This window comes from Colletes latitarsis, chromosome 2 (genome assembly GCF_051014445.1).
Source record: "Colletes latitarsis isolate SP2378_abdomen chromosome 2, iyColLati1, whole genome shotgun sequence".
Classification (NCBI taxonomy): Eukaryota; Metazoa; Arthropoda; class Insecta; order Hymenoptera; family Colletidae; genus Colletes; species Colletes latitarsis.
Genome location: NC_135135.1, coordinates 19,905,110 through 19,928,247, shown reverse-complemented (window position 1 = coordinate 19,928,247; position 23,138 = coordinate 19,905,110). Strand labels below are relative to the sequence as shown.

General features: G+C 39.6%; 1 protein-coding gene across 6 annotated transcripts in view; it reads left to right on the top strand.

The window, feature by feature from the left end:
• Nucleotides 1–23,138, top strand: part of LOC143349372 (matrix metalloproteinase-14-like) — a 43,029-nt gene that overhangs the window by 10,829 nt on the left and 9,062 nt on the right. For all 6 annotated transcript variants that reach the window (XM_076780575.1, XM_076780601.1, XM_076780584.1 and 3 more), the window contains exons 2-5: nucleotides 14,794–14,917; nucleotides 20,913–21,017; nucleotides 22,562–22,713; nucleotides 22,817–23,119. In XM_076780575.1, the coding sequence (XP_076636690.1) occupies nucleotides 14,794–14,917; nucleotides 20,913–21,017; nucleotides 22,562–22,713; nucleotides 22,817–23,119 (684 nt within the window). The remainder of the gene's footprint in view (nucleotides 1–14,793; nucleotides 14,918–20,912; nucleotides 21,018–22,561; nucleotides 22,714–22,816; nucleotides 23,120–23,138) is intronic.

The following is a 23,138-nucleotide window of genomic DNA, read 5'->3' as shown; positions in this document are numbered from 1 at the left end:
CAATCATTTTTGGTGAATAGACATAACCACGAAATCTTGCGCATTTTCGAGAAAAAAATTCGAGTAGGTCTAAAATTTTTCGACAAAATTAAAAAATTTCAAATCCTGTTGGAAAAATTATTTTCGGTTGCGAGGGTCAATTACAATCAATTTTGGTCATTAGACATACCCTCGAAATCCTACCCACTTTCTAGAAAAAAATTCAAGAAGATGTGAAATTTTAAACGTTAATAACTTTTTAACGAAGCCTCCATCAACAAATTAGGATTCTTGATTTTCGTCTTATTTTGATCTCTAGAATCTCCCATTAAAATTTTTCCGAGGTGTGGCTGAACACCCTGTATAATACAGATGGAAGATCGATCGAACGCTTGCGAGAGGAACAATCCCTCTGGCGACGAGTACGGGAGACGATAGATTCCACAAACTTTTCCTCTGAAAACAAAGATGCAAATTCTCGCTTTTCTATGAGTTGTTCCGCGATATGTTATCGCGTGATTAGTCACACTGTTGGGAACCTGAACTTGCACGATCGCGGCGTGGAAGTTCGGAAGAGGTTATGTCCCAGATAATAGTTATTCGAAATTTTTGTTCAATTATTCGGACAAATTGACGCGAAAGAATTTGTATACGTTAAAAACTTGCATGTGAAAAAGTACTTTGCCCGTCTCTGACGATGAGTAATCCCGAGAGTCCTCGAGTTGCACGGTCTCGTATTACGCGGATTCGTATTTAGATAAACGTTCGTACACACTTTGTACGTGTTCCTTGAATGTTTGTTTTCGATGGAGCAGTACACGCAGGATCTTATCTTTGTTTTATTCCCGCGAGGAAGACTGTGTACCAAATGTATAGTTTGGAGCAAGAAAAATCAACCCTCAGTCTGGGTTACACGAATCATCGTCAAAAGATGCTTTAATGGCGATTTAAGTACTTTCGTGGATGCAAGATGGACGATGAATTCGAATAAATCTCGACCTCGCGGTCGTTCGTGGATTCCCAAGCCACGACTGCGCGATACATTTTAATTCCGCGCGGAAACGAATTAAGAAAACGGACGTCGCGTTGCCTCGGATTTATTCGGAAATCTGTTATCTCGTAGCTGTTCCACGAACAGGTGCACGCAAGATTTTAAATTGGCCTCTTACCTGACCCGCCGCGGAGCATGGACAGGTAAGGTCAGTTAGGGTCAAACACCTGTGCATGTTCGGTGGTCCGAGAAACCGCAAAATTAAGATTCCCATCGAGCAAATGGCGAATATAAACAAATGAAAAATCTTGGCTAAAACGGGACGACCGTTACTCTTTATTGGACTTGTCATTCGAATTTATCATGCATATTATCGGAGCACAGTAAGAAAGGTTATAAAAATGGTGTAAACTGATTCATCTCTGAAACTATATCGAACTCAATTCGCAGTATTTAAGAGTTACCGTCGAATGCATCTATAAAATTAAATTATTAATTTCTTCGACGGATCAAATCAGCATTTTCCTGTTAGGACAACGTGACGGTATTAACAATAACGATAGATACGGTATCCCGATTACACGTCACGATTCGATACAAGAATTCTTTCTAAACTTAACTCGATAACGCTCGTATCTGCTCTAAAGTTAATCTCGCCTACAGAGAATTAATTTCGAGATTTTCCAGGCCTACAAGACTGAAATTTCGATGTCAGAGCACTGTAAATTACATAGTAAACTACATAACCTAAAATTTTACTTATTTTTCATGGAACGTTATCGAACGAAAAGACGCTAGACAATCAGTTTTGTTTCGAGGCTGCACACGCGAACGCGTCGTTGCATCGCGTTTAACGGTGCAACGAGGATGCATCGGATGATCAGTTACTCGAGAGAAGGCAAGAAGGTGTACAAGTGTCGAGTAGCGACCCCGACCTTGAAGAGGTCTTTGTCGACGCGAACGACATCAGTATTCAACGCCTTCGCATCTCCTTCCAAGACGTCCATTGAATACAAAAGCTATCTCCGATCGTCCACCGCTGGCTTTGTACGACCGCACAATATATTTTCGCGTTAATGGTCGCGCGATTCCCTTTGTACCGATGTTTCTATCCACCACCGCGACCACATCGAGACGCCGATGGTCGCTTTTACACGACTCTTACACGCCACATCGACCAATTTGATCCGTCACTTCGCCGTGTGCCTTTAACTCACTATCGACTTGAATTCGATCGCGTTGTTCGAGCAAAACAATGATTGGTTAACCTCAAATTAATTGGGGAATCTGGGACGACGGTGGCGCCGTCATTTTAGTTCGATGCACATATTTAAGATGTTACGCAGATTACTAGTATTTTTTGAGATAATAATAATAAGATGTATGTAGTCTATTCAGAAATAAATAATATCGACTACGAGTCTTAAAATTCTATTTTTGTTAACTTTGACGACCAACCGTACAAAAATTCTTACTTTAATCTTGTTTGACGTCAGTCGGGCACGTTATTAAATTACTATGACGTACACATGCTCGGTTTCTATAAACAGTAAACCGGTAAGCTGCAATGAACGCAGACAAAATATTTTGTGTCTGTGTCTCGTGAAAACAATGAAGTCACAGACTCGTACGATGTAGTATACTTGACCATAAGTTTGAGGTTAAAGGGTTAAACGATTTTTTTTATATTTCTATAACTTCTCGCTATTGGGTTTATTGTTTAATTCGTGGTGGGTTCGACGATAGCAATGATCTTTTTATTACGAAGGTTACATTCGTATGATAATTTATATTTTTATTTTTTTCCTGTTTATCATGTGACGGGGGACCTCCAGACGAACAACGCACGCACTCGGAGCCATTACTCAGAGAGCAATTTGTTTTTCGAAAAATTTGACTATTGTAACGATTCCATTTCAATTACTAACCAGCATGGAAGACAAAAATGAATTAATAATTATGTTTATGTCGTATATTTTAGATGAGACGCTAGTTACCTTTTTTTAAGTAGACTTTTTTCGAACTAAACACTGTATAGAATATTTCAGAAAATAAAAAATTAATGAAAGAACGTCTGATAACCGAGCTACAGTTTCAACGCAACTTCTGGTGACTTTTCTATCGCTTCAACTTCTTAATTTCAAGTGTGCTACTTTTAGCCTTCACCTAATCGATAACCTAGCGACACACTCCTGCAAATGGTGCATACGTCTCAAAGCAATTCGATTTTCAGACTATCGATCGTCCGATTACTGAAAATCAGGGTACTTGTTTCTTACCTATGCACGTGACGATAAATAAGAAATAATATGTCGTTGACCTAGTCGCCATTGAAAACTTAAACTTTAGCGATGGACATGTGTTTCACATATTATATTTTCGGTAAAGAATTTTTTTCTCGAAAATGCGTAGGACTTCGGGGATATGTCTATTGACCAAAAATGATTGCAATTGACTCCCGCAATCGAAAATAATTTTTCTAGAACGATTTGAAACTTTTCAATTTCGTCGAAAAATTTGCCCACCTATTCGAATTTTTTTCTCGAAAATGCGTAGGATTTCGGGGGTATGCCTATTGACCAAAAATAATTGCAATTGACTCCCGCAATCGAAAATAATTTTTCTAGAACGATTTGAAACTTTTCAATTTTGTCGAAAAATTTCCCCATCTATTCGAATTTTTTTCTCGAAAATGCGTAGGATTTCGGGGATATGTCTATTGACCAAAAATGATTGCAATTGACTCCCGCAATCGAAAATAATTTTTCTAAAACGATTTGAAACTTTTCAATTTTGTCGAAAAATTTCCCCATCTATTCGAATTTTTTTCTCGAAAATGCGTAGGATTTCGGGGATATGTCTATTGACCAAAAATGATTGCAATTGACTCCCGCAATCGAAAATAATTTTTCTAAAATGATTTGAAACTTTTCAATTTTGTCGAAAAATTTCCCCATCTATTCGAATTTTTTTCTCGAAAATGCGTAGGATTTCGGGGATATGTCTATTGACCAAAAATAATTGCAATTGACTCCCGCAATCGAAAATAATTTTTCTAGAACGATTTGAAACTTTTCAATTTCGTCGAAAAATTTGCCCACCTATTCGAATTTTTTTCTCGAAAATGAGTAGGATTTCGGGGGTTTGTCTATTGACCAAAAATAATTGCAATTGACTCCCGCAACTGAAAATAATTTTTCTAGAATGATTTGAAACTTTTCAATTTCGTCGAAAAATTTGCCCACCTATTCGAATTTTTTTCTCGAAAATGCGTAGGATTTCGGGGGTATGCCTATTCACTAAAAATGATTGCAATTGACCCCCGCAACTGAAAATAATTTTTCTAGAACGATTTGAAATTTTTTAATTTCGTCGAAAAATTTCATGTCTTACTTATGTAACATATTGAAGTTTCGAAGCATCGAATGACAAAATCATTCATGTCGATGATTCTGTAATGGAATTGACCACTCTATATAATCTCTGTTAAGATATATCGTCGAACGTATTTCCAGAACATTGATTTCTTTTCCCCTGAACCGAACGACATGAATCGATTAACTCGTTTTGAGGTTATGGTTAGAAATAATTGAAAATACAGCAAAAACTAAACTAAATAATACTTGATTTAAGTTATACTTTCAAGTGCTTGGCTTAACTCAGGTCTAATAACACTGACTCTTTCTCAATAAATTCAGAAATGAAAACTAGAAGTCGATCGACGAGCGAGTCTAAAACTTTTATTCGAGACTGCAGAGGGCGCCACGCCATTTTGATCTTTTTATCGATATCGAAACAAGCCATTCGAACAACAATTTTGCTAGATTCCAATAATTAAATACGATCTATTGATAGAATGGAGGATCGTCCAAGCGATAGACAGAAAAGTTTGAGAAACACTGGCGCAGAAGTTCCATTAAATTCTGCCACAGCCTAGATCTTAAACTAGTCGAGCAAACGTGGCGAGATTTCAGATGACCGTGCATCATACCTTATGCATCCGGTGGCCCTTAAGGCCGTGAGTCACGCTTTATAGTCGCACGAAAGGCGACACGGCGCGCAGAAATAACGCCTTCGAAAACAGCGGCCATTGCTCGCGTCCTTTTCGTTCTTTTTTCAGAAAAAAGCGTTGCTCTACATTTCCCTGGAAAGGCACGCGCTTTCCTACACGCCTTATCAGCGATAACACGGGCTGATAAGGTTCCGCGAGTAGACAAACGCAACTATCGAGCGACACTTTACGCTCGCCGTATCCGATTATCGAAACGATCGCCCCGCCGTAAATGGTATTACGCGAGCAGCTGCTTCGATCGATAGATAATGGACGTTCCGGTAGTAAGAATGAATATCGTGGAACTTTCTATCGATCTATTTGTCAACACTGTCTAAAAGCTAATTGACTATCTATCGAATTCAGGAAAAATATATTCTTTATTGGTCCTCAGGTGGAACGTAAAGGGAACCAATAAGAATCGAATCAGTCAAAATTGAAACATCGTAACTAAGTCAACGCGTCACATAAGTCTTAACGATACTTTGTTTATATTATTTCAGTACGATTTGGTAGGTTCGCGGAGATTCAGAAGTGGAACTCGACAGATTTATTACGCTTTACGGAATTTTTATCTTCTGTGTGCTCGCGTTAGATAAATTTCGCTTTGTATTTTTCGAGAGAGACGCGTAATTTGTTTAAAGTTTTGCAACGGTTCTGTAAACACGCTGGAACGAGACCAGGCGCATCGCGTAATCTGGTACCTCTCATTGCAATCTCTCGGATTTTTAATCTTATCGAGCCTGTACGACGACCTCGATAACAAAAAGAAGCATCGAGAAATCGAAGGGACGGACTATCGATTATAATTTTGTAAAATGGAAGATTACGATCTACGAAAACCTGCTGGACACTCTGCGATACTTTCCTCCGTCGATAAATAAATTGAATCGTTTCGTTCGAAAGCGATTGCTCTTTCTTATCGACTGTCGATAAGTAACGATTTCCTTACTGAAACTCGACGAACACGAATACATTAGACATTTTATTTCCGCGGTGTTGTACGCTATTCTCACCGTTAAAAAATGTCAAAGTTCAGCAGATACGCTCTGCAATCTAGCGTTAAAATCTCGAATCGCGCGGGTTCGTACTCTGCTCGCAAAAAATTCGCGACGTTTCCGCCTCGTAACGAGGATACCGGCTTAAAAGTCACGGTCCTTTTTCAGGATTCAGACGCTGGTATTTACATATTCGCGGCGGACATTTGGCCTTTGAGGTGTCTCGGTATCTTCTAATCGTAAAGGTCGCTGGTTGATGCATCGGTTGACCCAGTTACCCTATTCGCTTCGTTACTGCACCAGTGAATTCATCAAGCGTTGCCTACGCAGAAATTCCGCGGGAAATCGATCCTGTGTGTGTGTGTGTGTCTCTCTCTCTCTGTTACCAGTCGCAGATTCTTTTCAACATGGCAGCCGGTTCGAAAAACCGGCGCGAACGTTCGCTTAATGTTTCGTCATTCGTTCGATTTTCCAGTGTCGTTTATTACAAGCGTTACGCGGCCATCTGCGTACAACAATGCTTTCGACGGCAGATAGAAGCGACAGATAACGACAGGGATCATTACGAAACAGAAAACAACGATTATTACGACGCGCGTTTGGTGGAGGCACGAAATCCGACCGAGTTTAAATTCAGGTCATGGGAACGAGGCGCACGTCGGTTCCGATAACTCGACCCAATCAAAGTGTCAACTTTTCGACAGGTGAACGCGATACGGACTGCCCGGCCCGGATTTATGCACCGCAATGATACGGCAAAGTGTACTTTAAACTTGTTGTTTGCTCGTCGCTGACGTTACTTTGGACGTGACGAAATAAACGAAACACACGATGAATTTGGAAACTGAAAACATACAGGGTTTTACTTAAGTTAGAACTTGGGAGGTGAAAAAAGGGGAAGTGTCTTGACAAGTCTATATTTGAAATTTCAAAAATATACAGGGTGTTCGACCACATCTGGGGAAAATTTTAATGGGAGATTCTAGAGGCCAAAACAAGACGAAAATCAAGTATATCAATTTTTTGACTGAGGCTCCCTTGAAAAACTATTAAAAAATTTCAAATCGTCCTGAAAAAATTATATTTAGTTAAAGGGGTCAATTACAATCATTTTTGATCATTTAACATACCCTCGAAATCCTACCCACTTTCGAGAAAAAAATTCAGGAATGTGGACAAATTTTTTAGCGAAATTGAAAAGATTCAAATCATACTAAAAAAATTATATTTCGTTACAGGGGTCAATTACAATCATTTTTGATCATTAGACATACTCTCGAAATCCTACCCACGTTCGAGAAAAAAATTCGAGTAGGTACTGAAGTTTTTAGACGAAATTAAAAGATTTCAAATCATACTAAAAAAATTATATTTCGTTAAAGGGGTCAATTACAAGCATTTTTGATCATTTGGCATACCCTCGGAATCCTACCCACATTCGAGAAAAAAATTCAATACGAGCGAAACTTTAAACATTAATAACTTTTTAACGAAGCCTCCATCAACAAATTAGTATTCTTGATTTTCGTCTTATTTTGGCCTCTAGAATCCCCCATTAAAATTTTCCCCAGTGGTGAGCGAGCACCCTGTATAATCTTGTGTATTCTATATTTGAAATTTCAAAAATATCTAAATTTGTAATTTTTAAAATGAGAGTTAAATGATCCCTCAATTGGGGGTTTCATTCTTTCTCAAGACTTCCCACTCTCAACCTCTTTTGTACATATTTTTCTGCACTACTTAAAAGTTGCACCTCATCAATGAATCACTGTGTATCTGGAATCATATTTACTCATTTATCTAACAATTTTCACCCAAATGGGGCTCCATAGAAGAGAACGTAAACGTGTTTCATGAAATAAAAACATGTCCCCATTCCTACGTTCTCCAAAGATACCAGGAGATATCAAGGAACCCTTCAGCCCCATACAAGTTTCCCCTAATTTATTTACCATTCTATCTACGATTCTGAAAGCTGTTCTATCAATTTATAGGAAGTATGTATCTAACCTGGCCGATACAGGAAGCTAAGTGCTGGGAATCGCGAGAGACAAACTACGCATGATAATTCGCTAAAAATTAAGCGTAATCACGTTCCACAGAAGCAATTAAATTCCACCAGGGGTAATTGACGATGCACGGGCAAGGTACCAATTTTCATCGCGAAGGACAAGACCGCGTTGGTCTCGTAAACGAACAGAACTGGTTGTTCTCGGAATAGGAAAAAATGAGATCCGCAATTTCGACCGGGAAATTCGTGATCCGAGAATTGCAATAATTAACAGCCTCAAAGTATACCAGAGCTAAGAAGAATACACGCTGCGGTGTATCCTCCGTTTCCGGTCGCTCGTCCGGCTTCCGTCTGAGCAGCCTCGCGATCGATGCAAGTGCGTTCTTTCGCTATCTTCGCCGTCTAAATTATTAAAATCCCCCAAGGCCGCAATATTAAACTAACAACAGCGTAGCCCGTAATTTTAAATTGCATTATCGTGTGCTCTGCACGTTCCTCGTTCGGAGGCGGCACTCAAGGTAGCTCGAACATAAAACGTATCGTGCTTCGCCTTAACAGCCGCCACAGTAATTACGTCAACGGCGACGATTATCGATTCGCAAATTCGCGGGGATTACGGGACCGCAGGAAAAATTTTTCGAGACCTCGTTCGGTATCGATGCTGTCCATCTTGGGTCTAAAGTCGTTCCCTCGAACGCGATGCCTTCCATCCTACGCGTCGTCGATGGTTCGTGTTCCATATTTTTTAATTCTGTTTCAATTTGTGCTTTTAAAAAGCAATCCTTCCTGGAAAACAGATATGACATTACAGAATACACAGAGTGTTCGGCCAACCCTGGGAAAAATTCTAATGGGAAATTCTGGAGGCCAAAATAAGACAAAAATCAAGAATCTCAATTTCTCGACTGAGGCCCCGTTAAAAAGTTATTAACAATTAAATTCAAAAATTTCAAATCGTCCTGGAAAAATTATTTTCGATTGCAGGGGTCAATTACAATCATTTTTTGTCATTAGACATACCCTCGAAATCCTACGCATTTTCAAGAAAAAAATTCGAGGTCTAAAATTTTTCGACGAAAAAAAAAAATTTCAAATCGTTTTGAAAAAATTATTTTCGGTTGCAGGGGTCAATTACAATCATTTTTGGTCATTAGACATACCCTCGAAATCCTACGCATTTTCAAGAAAAAAATTCGAGATGTGCCTAAATTTTTCGACGAAAAAAAAAATTTGTAATTAATTCTGAAAAAATTATTTTCGGTTACGGGGGTCAATTACAATAATTTTTGGTGAACAGACCTACCCCCGAAATCCTATCCATTTTCTAGAAAAAAATTCAATACGGACGGAATTTTAAACGTGAATAACTTTTTAACGAAGCCCCCATCAACAAATTGGTATTCTTGATTTTCGTCTTATTTTGGCCTCTAGAATCCCCTATTAGAATTTTTCCCAGGGTTGATTGAACATCCTGTATACTATAATATGAAAAATATTATAAGTATGTTTCTGTCGCAGCAGAATTTTTATTTTCTGAAGAATCGTACTCAAAGTGGAGCTTTTGTTTATCTGTTCTCATCGGGAATTATAACGTTTATATGATTGAATTCACCTGTTTGAATCATTCGAGGGAAAAAGGATCTGGTGACAGTAATTGTTCTTTGAACTGCTTATAGATTTAACTGTAAATGATTCGATATTTACTACCGATTGTTGTAGCGCGTTTACATTAAAATTGAGTTCGTTTTAACACGTTAAATATCGTGAGTCACCAGCTACACGGCGCAGTACCTGCTAATGAACGCAGATTCTCTTGGAAATAACGTTCGAACGTGCACAACAAAAGCCGCAATTAAGCAGCCTGAAAGTACAATAAATGTTGCGTGTTGCGCAAATACGAACAGTAACAGTAACAGCGAAATAGTCTGTAAACGTCGTATACGTTTTGCCGTATTCGTGACGAATGTATTTACAATGACGAGTCTTCAACATAGTACTTTAGCGAAATATAAAATACGGGGAATGCAAATACAGTGAGTCAGAAATTAGCAATGGAAGGTGCACGAAGTGCGTTTGACGAACGAATCAACAAGAAACACGATACAAGTGTTCCTTTTTACACGTCTTCCATAACAGAAATGTTCGATTCTATACAATACAAAATAGAAAAAATTATCTCTATATTCGATTTTCGAAATGTTCGAGTGAGAGAATTAACTATAATTTTTGCATCTACTTTGAGTACGTTCGTTCCCATCGCTGGCATTTTATTGGCGACGAATGCAAAGAAAAGCACACACACGCGAGCACACGGCGGTAATAAAGAAATTCCTAGAACCGGTGGCTACGGAAAAATAGCATTCAATTTTCCTTGTTCCGTCCAAACACGGTGGTAATTTCGGCCGTGAAAAACGGGCGATCATGCACGCGTGTTTTCCATCCTTTGTTTGATGCGTGTGAATTTGCACGTGTCGCCTGATTGCACACCCACCGCCGTCATTTACAGTACCCGGTGATTTCTGTCTCTGATCTACGATCTGCTTTAGGAACTAATTCGTGATTCATTACGCTCGCGTACGATGTTCAGCGTCGCATTAAATTATGTAAACGGTTCAAAATTTTCTTTATCTCTGATCGAACACGACAGATAATAACGAACCAGTCGGTTCGTTTCGTAATTCCACGCTTGCGAATACAAATTTCCGAACAAACATGTATGACATCATTACGGTTACAAGAAACCGTAAACCTTTGTGTTTCTTACGAATTAGATTCCTTGCACGATAAACCATCCACTAGTTTTCTCGCGTACATTTAATTATGTCGCGCTCGATACGTAAGAGATACCGGAGATACGACAATGGGACAGTCATTTGCAAGATCGTACACGCCCGGGATTCGTCACATAGTCCGGGAACTCGCGACTGATCGCTCCGTGTTGTGACGAAACAATTTAAACTGAACTGTTGCAGCATCGTAAACATTACATAAGTTCTCTATACGGAGTCTTAAATTTATTTTATTTTAGTTTATTTATTTGTTATACAGGGTGTTCACCACTGGGAAAAATTTCAGTGGGAGACTTTAGAGGCCAATATATTTAATTAACGTTTAAAGTTCCACCCATACTGAATTTTTTTCTCGAAAGTGGGTAGGAATTCCGGGGTATGTCTATTGACCAAAAATGATTGTAATTGACCCCCACAACCAAAAATAATTTTTCCAAAAAGATTTGAAATTTTTTTTTTCCGTCGAAAAATTTTAATACCTACACGAATTTTTATCTAGAAAATGGGTAGGATTTCGGGGATATGTCTATTGACCAAAAATGATTATAATTGACCCCCGCAACCGAAAATAATTTTTCCAAAAAGATTTGAAATTTTTTTTTCCCGTCGAAAAATTTCCCACCTTCTCGAATTTTTTTCTAGAAAATGGGTAGGATTTCAGGGATATGTCTATTGACCAAAAATGATTATAATTGACCCCCGCAACTGAAAATAATTTTTCTAGAATGATTTGAAACTTTTCAATTTCGTCAAAAAATTCGCCTATCTCTTCGAATTTTTTTCTCGAAAATGCGTAGGATTTCAGGGGTGTGTGTAATGAGCAAAAATGATTATAATTGTCCCCTGCAACCAAAAATAATTTTTTCAGAACGATTTAAAATTTTTTAATAACTTTTTAACGAAGGCTCAGTCAAGAAATTGATATTCTTGATTTTCGTCTTATTTTGGCCTCTCGTATCTTCCATTAAAATTTTTCCCGGGGGTGGCCAAACACCCTGTATAGTCGATGGACATATCCATCGCGAAATAGAACGATGGAGACGCATGCTTGGACTCGTGTCAGAGAGTTTTGTTGGCGAGACAGCGATCCTCTTATCTTCGCCCACGCGAGTCGAGCGAACGCGGCGTTTCCTCTCGCTGGAAGACAACGTGAGATCCTTGGATTACGTCGAGTCGCAATCGAAACACCCCGGGGACGAAAAAAGAAAAAGAGACGAGATCGATGATTCAGAATCGTAGTTCGTCCGACTCGCGTGAGCGTCGGAAGGAGCGTCCATTCACGCGTGACACACGAGCTAGAGTACGAGCGCGCGCATTCCACTTACGTTCATTCATAAAAATCTCGCCGTTCCTGGAAGCCATGCTGCTCGCGAGGAATCACGAGATTCGTAAGACACGGAAGCGTTTGAATCATTGACTCCGGATACGCGGATCGCGATCTACCGCGGGGAACCTCCATCTTTAACGAGCTGTTAACAGGAATACGCCTACGCTTTCCAGAGCATCGATTTAATTACAATTTGCTTGGAGAAAATCTTCCATAGTTGCATGGTAATTTAACTTGATCTCTTCGAACTTGGATTTGAGATAATATTCTATTTTTTTTTAATTCCTTACAATTCTCTCTGCATAAATTCTAAAATCGCATTCCCATGGCTCGTCTTTAGGCGAATTACAATATTTATTTTCGTCGAAGCGAAGCACGAGACTGAATCGTTTCATCCCGTGAGAGTAGATTAATTTACATAACGATCTTCGAGGCTCGAAAAGACTCGAGATAAATCCTGTCTGTTTAGAAAGGATCCCCAACAGTATTAAAAATAATACAGTAATCTGCTTTCTACTACCAAGAATTTCACGGTGATTGCCAAAGATTGACTAACAATCGACCTTGTTTGAAATAGTTATTTTTAAATTACTATTCTACCTATTTAAAAAGTGAGGAACTGTCAATCAAAGTACAAAGCTCGACTTTTCAGCCCTCGATGATGTTTGCATAATTGCACGACAAAGGCGTTAAATGAAATGACCGCTGGTTTTCCAAGTGTCTTGGTTCTGAGAAACGTAGGTCCGAAATATTTTAACCGTCGACTACACCGGCCAATTACGAGCTACTCAGGAGACACAACAGCACAGAGCTTATTTCAATGCTGAATCATGGTCGTTCAAGGCTTCCGTCTTAACGGATTTGCGACAGTGGCTCGAGTGGAGCGAAGATCCACTGAATTACTCCGTACGAATCGAATATTCCGATGAATATCTTCTTTATCCGCTCTTCCATCGTGCGACTGTGACTCACGGAATAACTTTACACTTACTGCACGCCGTTCGAGGCTGCGATTGCTTTTTCATTATGCATTTTACTACTTACCGTACGCATCGTTCGCTCTCAGAGTGAATTTAGTGTCTACTAAAGCGTGCAGTATCAGGATCTGCTTGTGGGAATCTGGGAAACGATGAATCACACAGCAACATACTCTGATTCGATTCTTGCACGAACCTGAAAACGTTATACTTTTAATGGGGATGAAATTACATGTACAAAATAGTATTGAAGACACTAAATTTATAATATACCATCTTTGTGACGCCTTCTTAGGTCCAAGTTTTTGAACTGTTCGATCCTATACGAGATAAACAATGTAATTTATTTTGGATTTTGGAGCACGTGATACTGGATTTAAAAACCCGTACCTTGTTTTGCGTGAATAAATTATGCAGTCGTGAAGTAGGTACTCCCCGCGGCCATATTTAACTCGTCAACGTCCTCAAACGATCGACCGCGTCACGTTACGGAGTAGTTTTTTTTGTTAATCGCGTTAGCAACGTGCCATTATCTTTTTGCACCGTCGCGTTTTTTGCCCATTACAGGATAATCGTCTTACGGCAAAAAATAAAGTCTGTCCACAAGAGAGCCCCTTACGTTTCATTATTTCCAAGCCTGGAGTCCGTTCCTCTTGCAGATGTTTTCTCGACGATCGAAGAAAGTGCCATAACTTTGCCTGGAAATATAGAAATTGCGAGAAATTAAATATTTTGTAGTCTCGAGGCATTTTGTATTACACTGTTCGCGGTTAAAAATTTTTTTAAATTTTTAGAATACTTGCAAACGTTTTATCGAATGTAAGAAAGTTTTTTTCGAGCTAAGAATATCCTGTAGTTCTGCATCGAACGATAGACGAGGAAAACGGAAACACGTACACCGCGGCACGTACTATTCGCCGGAATATTAATTGCCTTTACTCGACGCGGTTAAATAACAGTATCATATAGCGAATACCGTCATCGGTCGGGTCAATCCCCTCGAGCATCATCGTCTCCTCCATTTACAGTTTACGAACGCTCGAAACTCCACGCGGGATCCCCTTCGATCGATTTTACAAAATTAATGTATAATAAGATCTTGGTTTCCTTGATAACGGATGTACGCACGATTTTATCTAGATATCGAGGACGGATGCTAAAAGTGGCACGAAAGATGACTCGTTTTTAAAAAGATAATCTGTACTGTAAATGTAACAGTGAATTACGCGTAATAACAATCCACGCGTATGTATCACGCTTGTTCCGACGAAGAGTATAATTCGGACCGATTGGCTCTGAATTCTTCAGACAAGAAAATTGTAAATTATATGTAAATTGAAATGGAACCGCATCCTTGATGTACAAATAGCTTTTAACACTAGATTTACGGGCATTGATCGCACGCATATTCATTGATACCTTTCATGTCGACGATTACCTTAAAATACGATTTTTCTTTTAATTAGAATATGTATTCATGTCATTGCATCGAACAAATTCAACATAAGTTGTTAAAAAATAATATTTACGCGCTCTGCGATTTTAAATATGGAACCGACATCCGTCAAATTGACGGCTTCCGTAAATCTAGTGTTAAAGTAATGACATTCTGATTAATACCGGATAACAGTGATGGTTTCGGATAGTAATAAATGACTTTCTCGTTACAGAACTACCTGTCCCATTTCGGTTACCTGCAACCTATAAATCCAACGAGCGGTGGAATCATATCGCAAGAAACACTATCCAAAGCAATCGCCGAATTCCAATCTTTCGCCGGATTGAACATAACAGGTAAGCGATATAAATTCATCTTACAATCATCAGTTTCTTAAAAATTATCGCCTACTCCTTATTTTACTATTAAAGTTCCTTTATAAAAATTCTGAGATGTGCAATTCACAGATACACTATAAGCTAAGTTTCAGTCACAATAAAAATCGCCCTAAAATTGTACAATTTTATTTGTACAAATGTAAAATTTTCTCTGAGAATCTATTATACAGGGTGTTCGCCCCCCCCCCCCTGGGAAAAATTGTAATGGAGGATTCTAGAGGCCAAAATAAGACGAAAATCAAGAATACCAATTTGTTGATTGACCCTTCATTAAAAGTTATTAACGTTTAAAATTTTACACTTTCTCGAATTTTTTTCTAGAAAGTGGGTAGGATTTCGAGGTAATGTCTACTCACCAAAAATGATTGCAATCGACCCCTGCAATTAAAAATAATTTTTTTAAAACGATTTGATACACGTGTAATTACAGGGGAATCATTCATTCATGATCAGACATTATATTTTCGTTTAGGAATTTTTTTCTCGAAACTGGGTAGGATTTCGGGGGTATGTCTATTCACCAAAAATGGTTGTAATTGACCCCTGTAACAGAAAATAATTTTTTTAGAACGATTTGAAAAATTTTTTTTTCGTCGAAAAATTTCACACCTTCTCGATTTTTTTTCTCGAAAGTGGGTAGGATTTCAGGGATATGTATAATGACCAAAAATGCTTGCAATTGACCCCTGTAACCGAAAATAATTTTTCCAAAACGATTTGAAATTTTTGAATTTAATTGTTAATAACTTTTTAACGATGCCTCCATCAAAAAATTGATTTCTCTAGAATCTCCCATTAAAATTTTTCTCAGAAATGTCTGAACACCCTGTATATTCTTGACTATTGCTATTTGCATATTCCTTATTTTACAATTAAAGTTCCTTCATAAAAATTCTGAGAGCGTGTAACTCAGTACAGATACCTCACTAAGTTTCAATCAATATAAAGATCGCCTAAAAATTGTACAATTCTATTTACACAAATAGGTGTATTTTCGACTTTTGTACAAGTTACACTATTTTTGTAAGGGACTGGAGTTCCGGAACTCCGTCTCCATCGTCAATTAACATTTATTTACGTCCTTGCGATCGCCTCCCCGATTATATTTAACCGTAATTGAGTTTAATAGTTCTCGTGGGTGCTTGCACGTGAATCATGCGAGTGGACGCATTCATTCGGCGTCGCGGGGCACCGCTGACTCATCGAGACTCGCGTACAGCATCAAATTTGCTGGATCGAAGTAATTGTCCCGAGTCGTATTGGTAGACGTCACGCATAGTATCAGAGTCCGATTCCAAAAGTCGTTTCCTATACGTCAAAACATTCCGTACGTCATACTAGTTACCGAGAAAAATTTTATTATTCCACCGGGAACGGAATCGGGGGAAAATTCTGATGGCGGCCGAACCGTGAAAAGAATTACGAGCCTTGAGACGTGACATTCCGTCGAGAAACAATTGGTCTCGAAAATCTCCAACGGCCACATTTGTTCTACATTTTTTTAAATCAAATCGTAGAAGATCTCTGATGAGAATTTCAATCGGGTACGGAACGTTATAATTTACGTCGAACGCTAGTTGGTTGGAAAACGGATTTTGTTTCTACGAATCCCCGGCTGCAAAATATGCACTTGCATCTTCCCCGATACTTGTCCGACCGGCTCTGAATAAAGAGTGCATTTTTACATTTCTAGACCTTGAGGGACCGGCGGGCGCTGCTTTGCGGCTGCTCGCTCGAAAACACGTGCAATTTCGCGACGGTCGACCGAGAAATCGGTAGCGAAAAAAACAGCGCCGTGAAAATCGATGAACGAACGTCAAACAATCGTCCGAGACGCCCAAAGCGTCTGGCGTGAATTGCTTAGCGACCTGAGGCTATTAAACGAAACGGAACCATCGAGGCTCGAGCCTTGAAACTTGACAAATAAGATCGACGAGAACGGACAAAGAAACAAATTGCTAAATAGAACGCAAATAGTGTCGTTGTTTGCACGTAATTTCGAGCAACAGCAATTGGAGTCGCGTAATTATTTAATTAATCGACGTTTGGATTGCGTGGTGCAATCAAATCAGATGTACGATGTGTATTATTCTAAAAAATTACGATTCTTATGCACATTTAAGAATATATGGTTAACATTTGATTAAAATATTTGTAAAACCGACGGTGTAACATTTTTCTGCTCTAACAGGGACTTTGTATACAGGGTGTTCCGCCATCCCTGGGAAAAATTGCAATGGGGGATTCTAGTGGCCAAAATAAGACGAAAATCAAGAATACCAATTTGTTGATGGAGGCTTTGTTAAACAATTATTAACGTTTAAAATTTCACAACTTCTCGAATTTTTTTCTAGAAAGTGGGTAGGATTTCGAGGATATGTCTAATGACCAAAAATTATTGTAATTGAACCCTGTAACTAAATATAATTTTTTTAATGATTTGAAATTTTTCAATTTTGTCTAAAAATTTCAATACCTACTCGAATTTTTTTCTCGGAAGTGGGTAGGATTTCGGGGGTATGTCTGTTGACCAAAAATGCTTGCAATTAACCCCTGTAACCGAAAATAATTTTTCCAAAACGATTTGAAATTTTTTTTTCCCGTCGAAAAATTTCACACCTTTCCGAATTTTTTTCTAGAAAGTGGGTAGGATTTCGGGGGTATGTCTGTTGACCAAAAATGCTTGCAATTGACCCCCGCAACCGAAAATAATTTTTCCAGAACGATTTGAAATTTTTGAATTTAATTGTTAATAACTTTTCAACGAAGCCTCCATCAACAAATTGGTGTTCTTGATTTTCGTCTTATTTTGGCCTCTGGAATCCTCTATTAAACCTTTTCCCATGGGTACACCCTGTATACTTTAAATATACAAAGTTCGCCCAAAATTTTAGTAAATATAGTTGGCCTGAAGTTACACGTGCCCCACGAACTCATATTTTTTCAATGTCATCGTTTGTACAATCTCTCTTTGTAATACGCTTAATAATCGAGCATAATAACGTCGAAACGTAAATCGCAATATCTCTATACACGGTTCATTCACACCCATTGTCGCGAAAATCTTTTGTATCTAAACGAATTATTACTTCCGGCGGGGATTTCGAGCCGATGTCGCTGATATTACAAAACGTTATCGGCGAAGACAACCTGCTGTCGGTGATGCAATAACGAAACGTTTGACAATAGCAAATTCGAGGACAAAATATCGAGGGGTACAGTTTAAATAATTCATCGAATTTGCAACCAGATAAATAACTCAATTTTTTAACAGGACAGTCCACTTTAAAAAATACATATAATTTATGGATGTGGGTAGTTGACATTATGCTACGCGATAAAAAAAAATGTTTAAAACACGGTTATGCAGAATGTGTTCTTCGAATGCAATTTTCAATATTTAAAAATTTTGTGATAACGTCGTCGATGGGAACGAGAACGAGGATTGAAACGAACTAATGAGAATTACAGGCGTATAAAGGATAATGGCACAGTGGATGGGGAACCTCGATGGCGAACGCGACGTACTTTAGGCGAGAAAAATGATGCTGAACGATGACTCAGAGTTCGGTGATGTGCAATAGATTCATCAGTGGCGCTTAACAAAATGATTCACAGCCTGCAATATTGATGCTAAGGCACGTTCTTCCATTCGTGAAGATAATTAAAACAAACTCTAATATTAAATCTATCTCGATCGAAGAGGATAGAAGCGTGTTTTCTGAGGCATTGATCAATACAGTTTTTATCAGAAAATCGGAATCTCGAAGCAGAACGTTATCTCTGAAACAGTGATCGCGAAGAAGGGATTTTACTTGGATCACCGACGCTGTTGCTTCATCCAGACTCCAGGAAGCAATATTAAACTCAGTTTCTTTAACTCGCGATACCCCGAAATTACATCACGAGATTCCGTTTACAAAATAACCACAAGAAACCGATCGTCGGCTCGATACAATTTAAAAAATAGTTCCTACATTTCTCGTGGCGAATAGAATATTGCTATTGCCGTGGTTCTCTGCAGAGTTGCGAAACGAGAACTGGTCGAAACGTTACCAAGCGAGCTGAGCATCCGCGGAAGCGGCGATTCGATGGTCGCCAATAAAAAAAAAACGAAGGTGAACGGAAGAATTATCTAACTATAAAATTGTACACCGCCGGTGACGGTATTATTCGAGATGAAACGCGTTTATTGACAGTAATCTTCTGCCACGTGCTCGACGCATCCTGTGCTTCCTAGTAACGCTGGATACCATCGACTCTCTGCGTCGGGGTTCCGGTAACACGGCTGCACGTAACAGAGTCGCTAAAAAAAAACAACAACAACAGATAGTTATGAAAATATTTCACAAGAAACAAAGTTGTTTGCACACGGCGAGAGAAATAAAAAAATTGCAACGAATCGTTAGACGCTCGTTTTCGCCTTATTGCGAGACGAAAGAAATTCTGTCATCGTCGAGGTTTCACCGTGTTTGCGCAACCAACGATCGAAGTTTAACGCAAAAAACCTACCCGTACGCTGGCCTTTTCTCTATCGGACGCAACAAGATTCGGAACCCGGGTTGACTCGATCGTTTCGTATTCAAATCGATCTGCAGGATCGTTCCACGAACGCTACAATTTTCACGCAAACCGGCATTAATAAGCGTACAACTTCCCGGTCGCGTGACCGCCGCTAACACAGTTCAGGCTCGTTCTCACCGCGCACTCGATCGAATTCCGACCCTGCGTTTAATCGTACAGAATCGGTAGACGATACGGAAGATATAAATATACAAAAATTCTATAACAGAGAAAAATTACAACGCTCGGTTCACTCGTGGGTCATTTCAAATGTAAAATGAAAAGGAGGATATCGAAACTAAGGATGAAAATAGCGAGATATTAAAAATTCCGAACGCTGTAATTTTTATGTAAATTGCCTCGATAAAAATATTTTATTTCTACCCCAACGTGGGGGTTGTTAAAAGTAATGTGTTCTCAATGGGGGGACGTGCAAGTCCCGGTCGGTACGCGAGTGTGCGGGGAGCTTAATGTTTTCGCGTGCTCCGCATATTATGCATATACGCGTGCATGTTACGTTGATGCATATGCACCGCGATACAGGAAACGCACACGTGCACGCCGGGATCGGGAATGGAGAATAGAGCGCGGCGGCACAGTCGAGGGATCGATACCCGCGGATCCTGCGATCTGAACTTGTGATTACGTGAAATCGAATGATACGAACACGCTCGTGAAAATTTTGCAAACGCTCTCGTGTACAGAGTTGGGCTATATTTTGTAAAAGACTAACATCTAGATATCGTTGCTCGTCGAACAAAACGTAGAATTTGAATTACATATCTCAACTAGTATCAGTTTTAGAACTTTTTAACAAGTATAAATATTTGACCAGCCTACGAAGCACTTGATAAAATTAGTTTCACAAATCACATTTGTCTCGTTGACTCCTGCGATCTGAACTTGTGATTACGTGAAATCGAATGATACGAACGCTCGTATTAACACTTTAATGGCCGCGATATTGTAGATCAAAGTGAGATACACGAAGATGTTAGGAATATTATTATAAGGAATTATAAATGTAACCTCAACAAACGTAATAAGAATGTATGATGAAATGGTGGCTGATACAGTAGATCACGCATACGTGACAGCGGCCGTCAAAGTGTTAACCGCGCGAAAATTTTACAAACGTTCTTGTGTACGTTCTTGGGCTACATTTTGTAAAAGACTAACATCTAGATATCGTTACTCGTCGAATAAAATAGGATTTGAATTACATATCTCAACTAGTATCAGTTTTAGAACTTTTTAACAAGTATAAATATTTGACTAGCCTATGAATCACTTGATAAAATTAGTTTCACAAATCACATTTGTCTCGTTGACTTTCTAGATGCGCTATTACATTGTGAGATCGTTATTAAGAATATTGTTTCGTTTTCAGGTGACTTTGACGAGGAGACCTACAAGCTGATGGCATTGCCGAGGTGTGGCGTTAAAGACAAAGTTGGCCCCGGATTTGCAAGGTCCAAGCGTTATGCCCTTCAAGGTAAATAGAGTAAATATTAAATTAGAAAAGTTGCACCAATCCTTTGCAGTAAATCTTAAAGAGTACCGAAAGAACGACAATATAAAAATGGTAACAAGTTTGGATTCAGCTGAGATTCAACGTGTGACATAACATTCGATCGAGTATCTGATTATCTAATCGCCAGTGATCTGCACATGCAGACGTTGGAATCAGAAGCTACTCGCTATCGTTTCGTATCCGACCTCACAAAAACAGATTCGCGTTAATATTTCGTTGGATAATAACAGTTATCAAACTGTTCGTTTGTCTCGACATCCTCGAATTCGATAAAAAGATGAATTCCTCGAGATCCCGATCTTAACGAAAGAATATTTACATTTTGCAACACAACAGTTTCCACAGCGCAAGAAATGTTTAACAGTCAGGTGTTACTCTTGGCTTCCTGCCTAGTTGGTCGTCAATGCGAAGTCAGTCACCCTAAACAGGTCACGCGCGTCTGTATCGCAGCTATTCGCCGGATACTCTGAATGCATTTTTTTAGGCATCGAAATTGTTCCAAATACATTTCCGATCGCCCTACTAAGGACCCTGCTTCCAGACAATCGACGACCATTTTCACGGAGAACAATCGAAACAATTACATCTCGAACTTTCTTCGACCAGTAGTCATACTAATTACCCTTTGACCGCTAGTCACGCCAGTTAATTACCTACGATCACCGGTTTTCCCGCGACAGCGTTAATTAATCACGAACGTTTCTCGGAACAAAGGAAATCATCGATGAACGACGCATTCCAAGCGATCGTACTCGTACCCTAACCAGCCGTATCGATCCCGATCGAATTGCGAGGACATAGCCGCGGGGTTCGATCTAACCGTGACTTTGAACCTCGCGTGAACATTCCTGCTTTTCATCGAACGAACCCGCGGCGACGGAATCGCCGATCCGTGAATCCTACCGGAATTCTATCCGCGTAATACGGGGGTCTAACTGTGACCCACTGGAGCAGCGGTTCCCAAACTTTCTCTATCGGTCGCCCTCTTCGTTCAACAGACTCATTTTCAGCCTAACAGATCGTAAATACAAATATGCAAAACGAAGCTAAAGAAGAAAAGTTCCGACTGAAATTCTTGTAGTAAAAATTATATACGTTCCATTGAAGTGGGCCTTGATCGATGCGAAAATATAGTGTATACTTGTATCATCCAACGATTCAACTAGTCTCCAGCGAATCGAAATCGAGCAACGTGTCCATCCTCCGCGATCCACGCGTTTAAAAATAAATCGTTGCACAACGAACGAACAAGACGCTCGAACAATAATTGCCACTCGCGGTAGCGACCGTTACATAAATGGATATCGCGGAGCGGAGAAGATGTTCTCCATAAAAATGATAAATTACGATAAATGCGTGCTGAGCGCGTCGCGATCGAAGGTTGGCGCCAAACATGCCCGACGATCGGTCGAGAGAAAGGAAACGTCGTTGCTTATTTTTTTCTTTCACACCGTATAGTGTCGTAAGTGTAATACCCGTTTTTCATCGTGGTCGCTTCTGCGTAGGCTCGAGATGGCGCGTGAAGAAACTGACGTACAAGATCAGCAAGTATCCGCAGCTTTTGCCGCAGCACAAAGTCGACACCGAACTGAGCAAAGCGTTCAAAGTGTGGTCGGACTACACGGATCTCACCTTCGTCCAAAAGAAATCGGGCCAGGTGAGTCGGGAGCTATTTACCTGGGGGGAAAGATAAGAGCTGTAGGCCTTTCAAAAGAGTTTCTGAAGTAGCAAATTTTTAAATCGTACCCCTTTGTTTTTAGGTCCACATCGAGATCAAGTTCGAGACAGGCGAACACGGTGACGGGGATCCCTTCGATGGACGCGGCGGCACTCTGGCCCACGCTTACTTCCCTGTTTACGGCGGCGATGCCCATTTCGACGACGCCGAACTGTGGACCATCGACAGCTTCCGTGGTACGAATCTCTTCCAAGTCGCCGCCCACGAGTTCGGTCATTCCCTCGGTCTGAGCCACAGCGACGTCAAAAGCGCCCTTATGGCGCCCTTCTATCGCGGCTACGAGCGCTACTTCCGGTTGGACGACGACGACATCCAGGGTATTCAGGTAAGCGCTAAGCAATGAT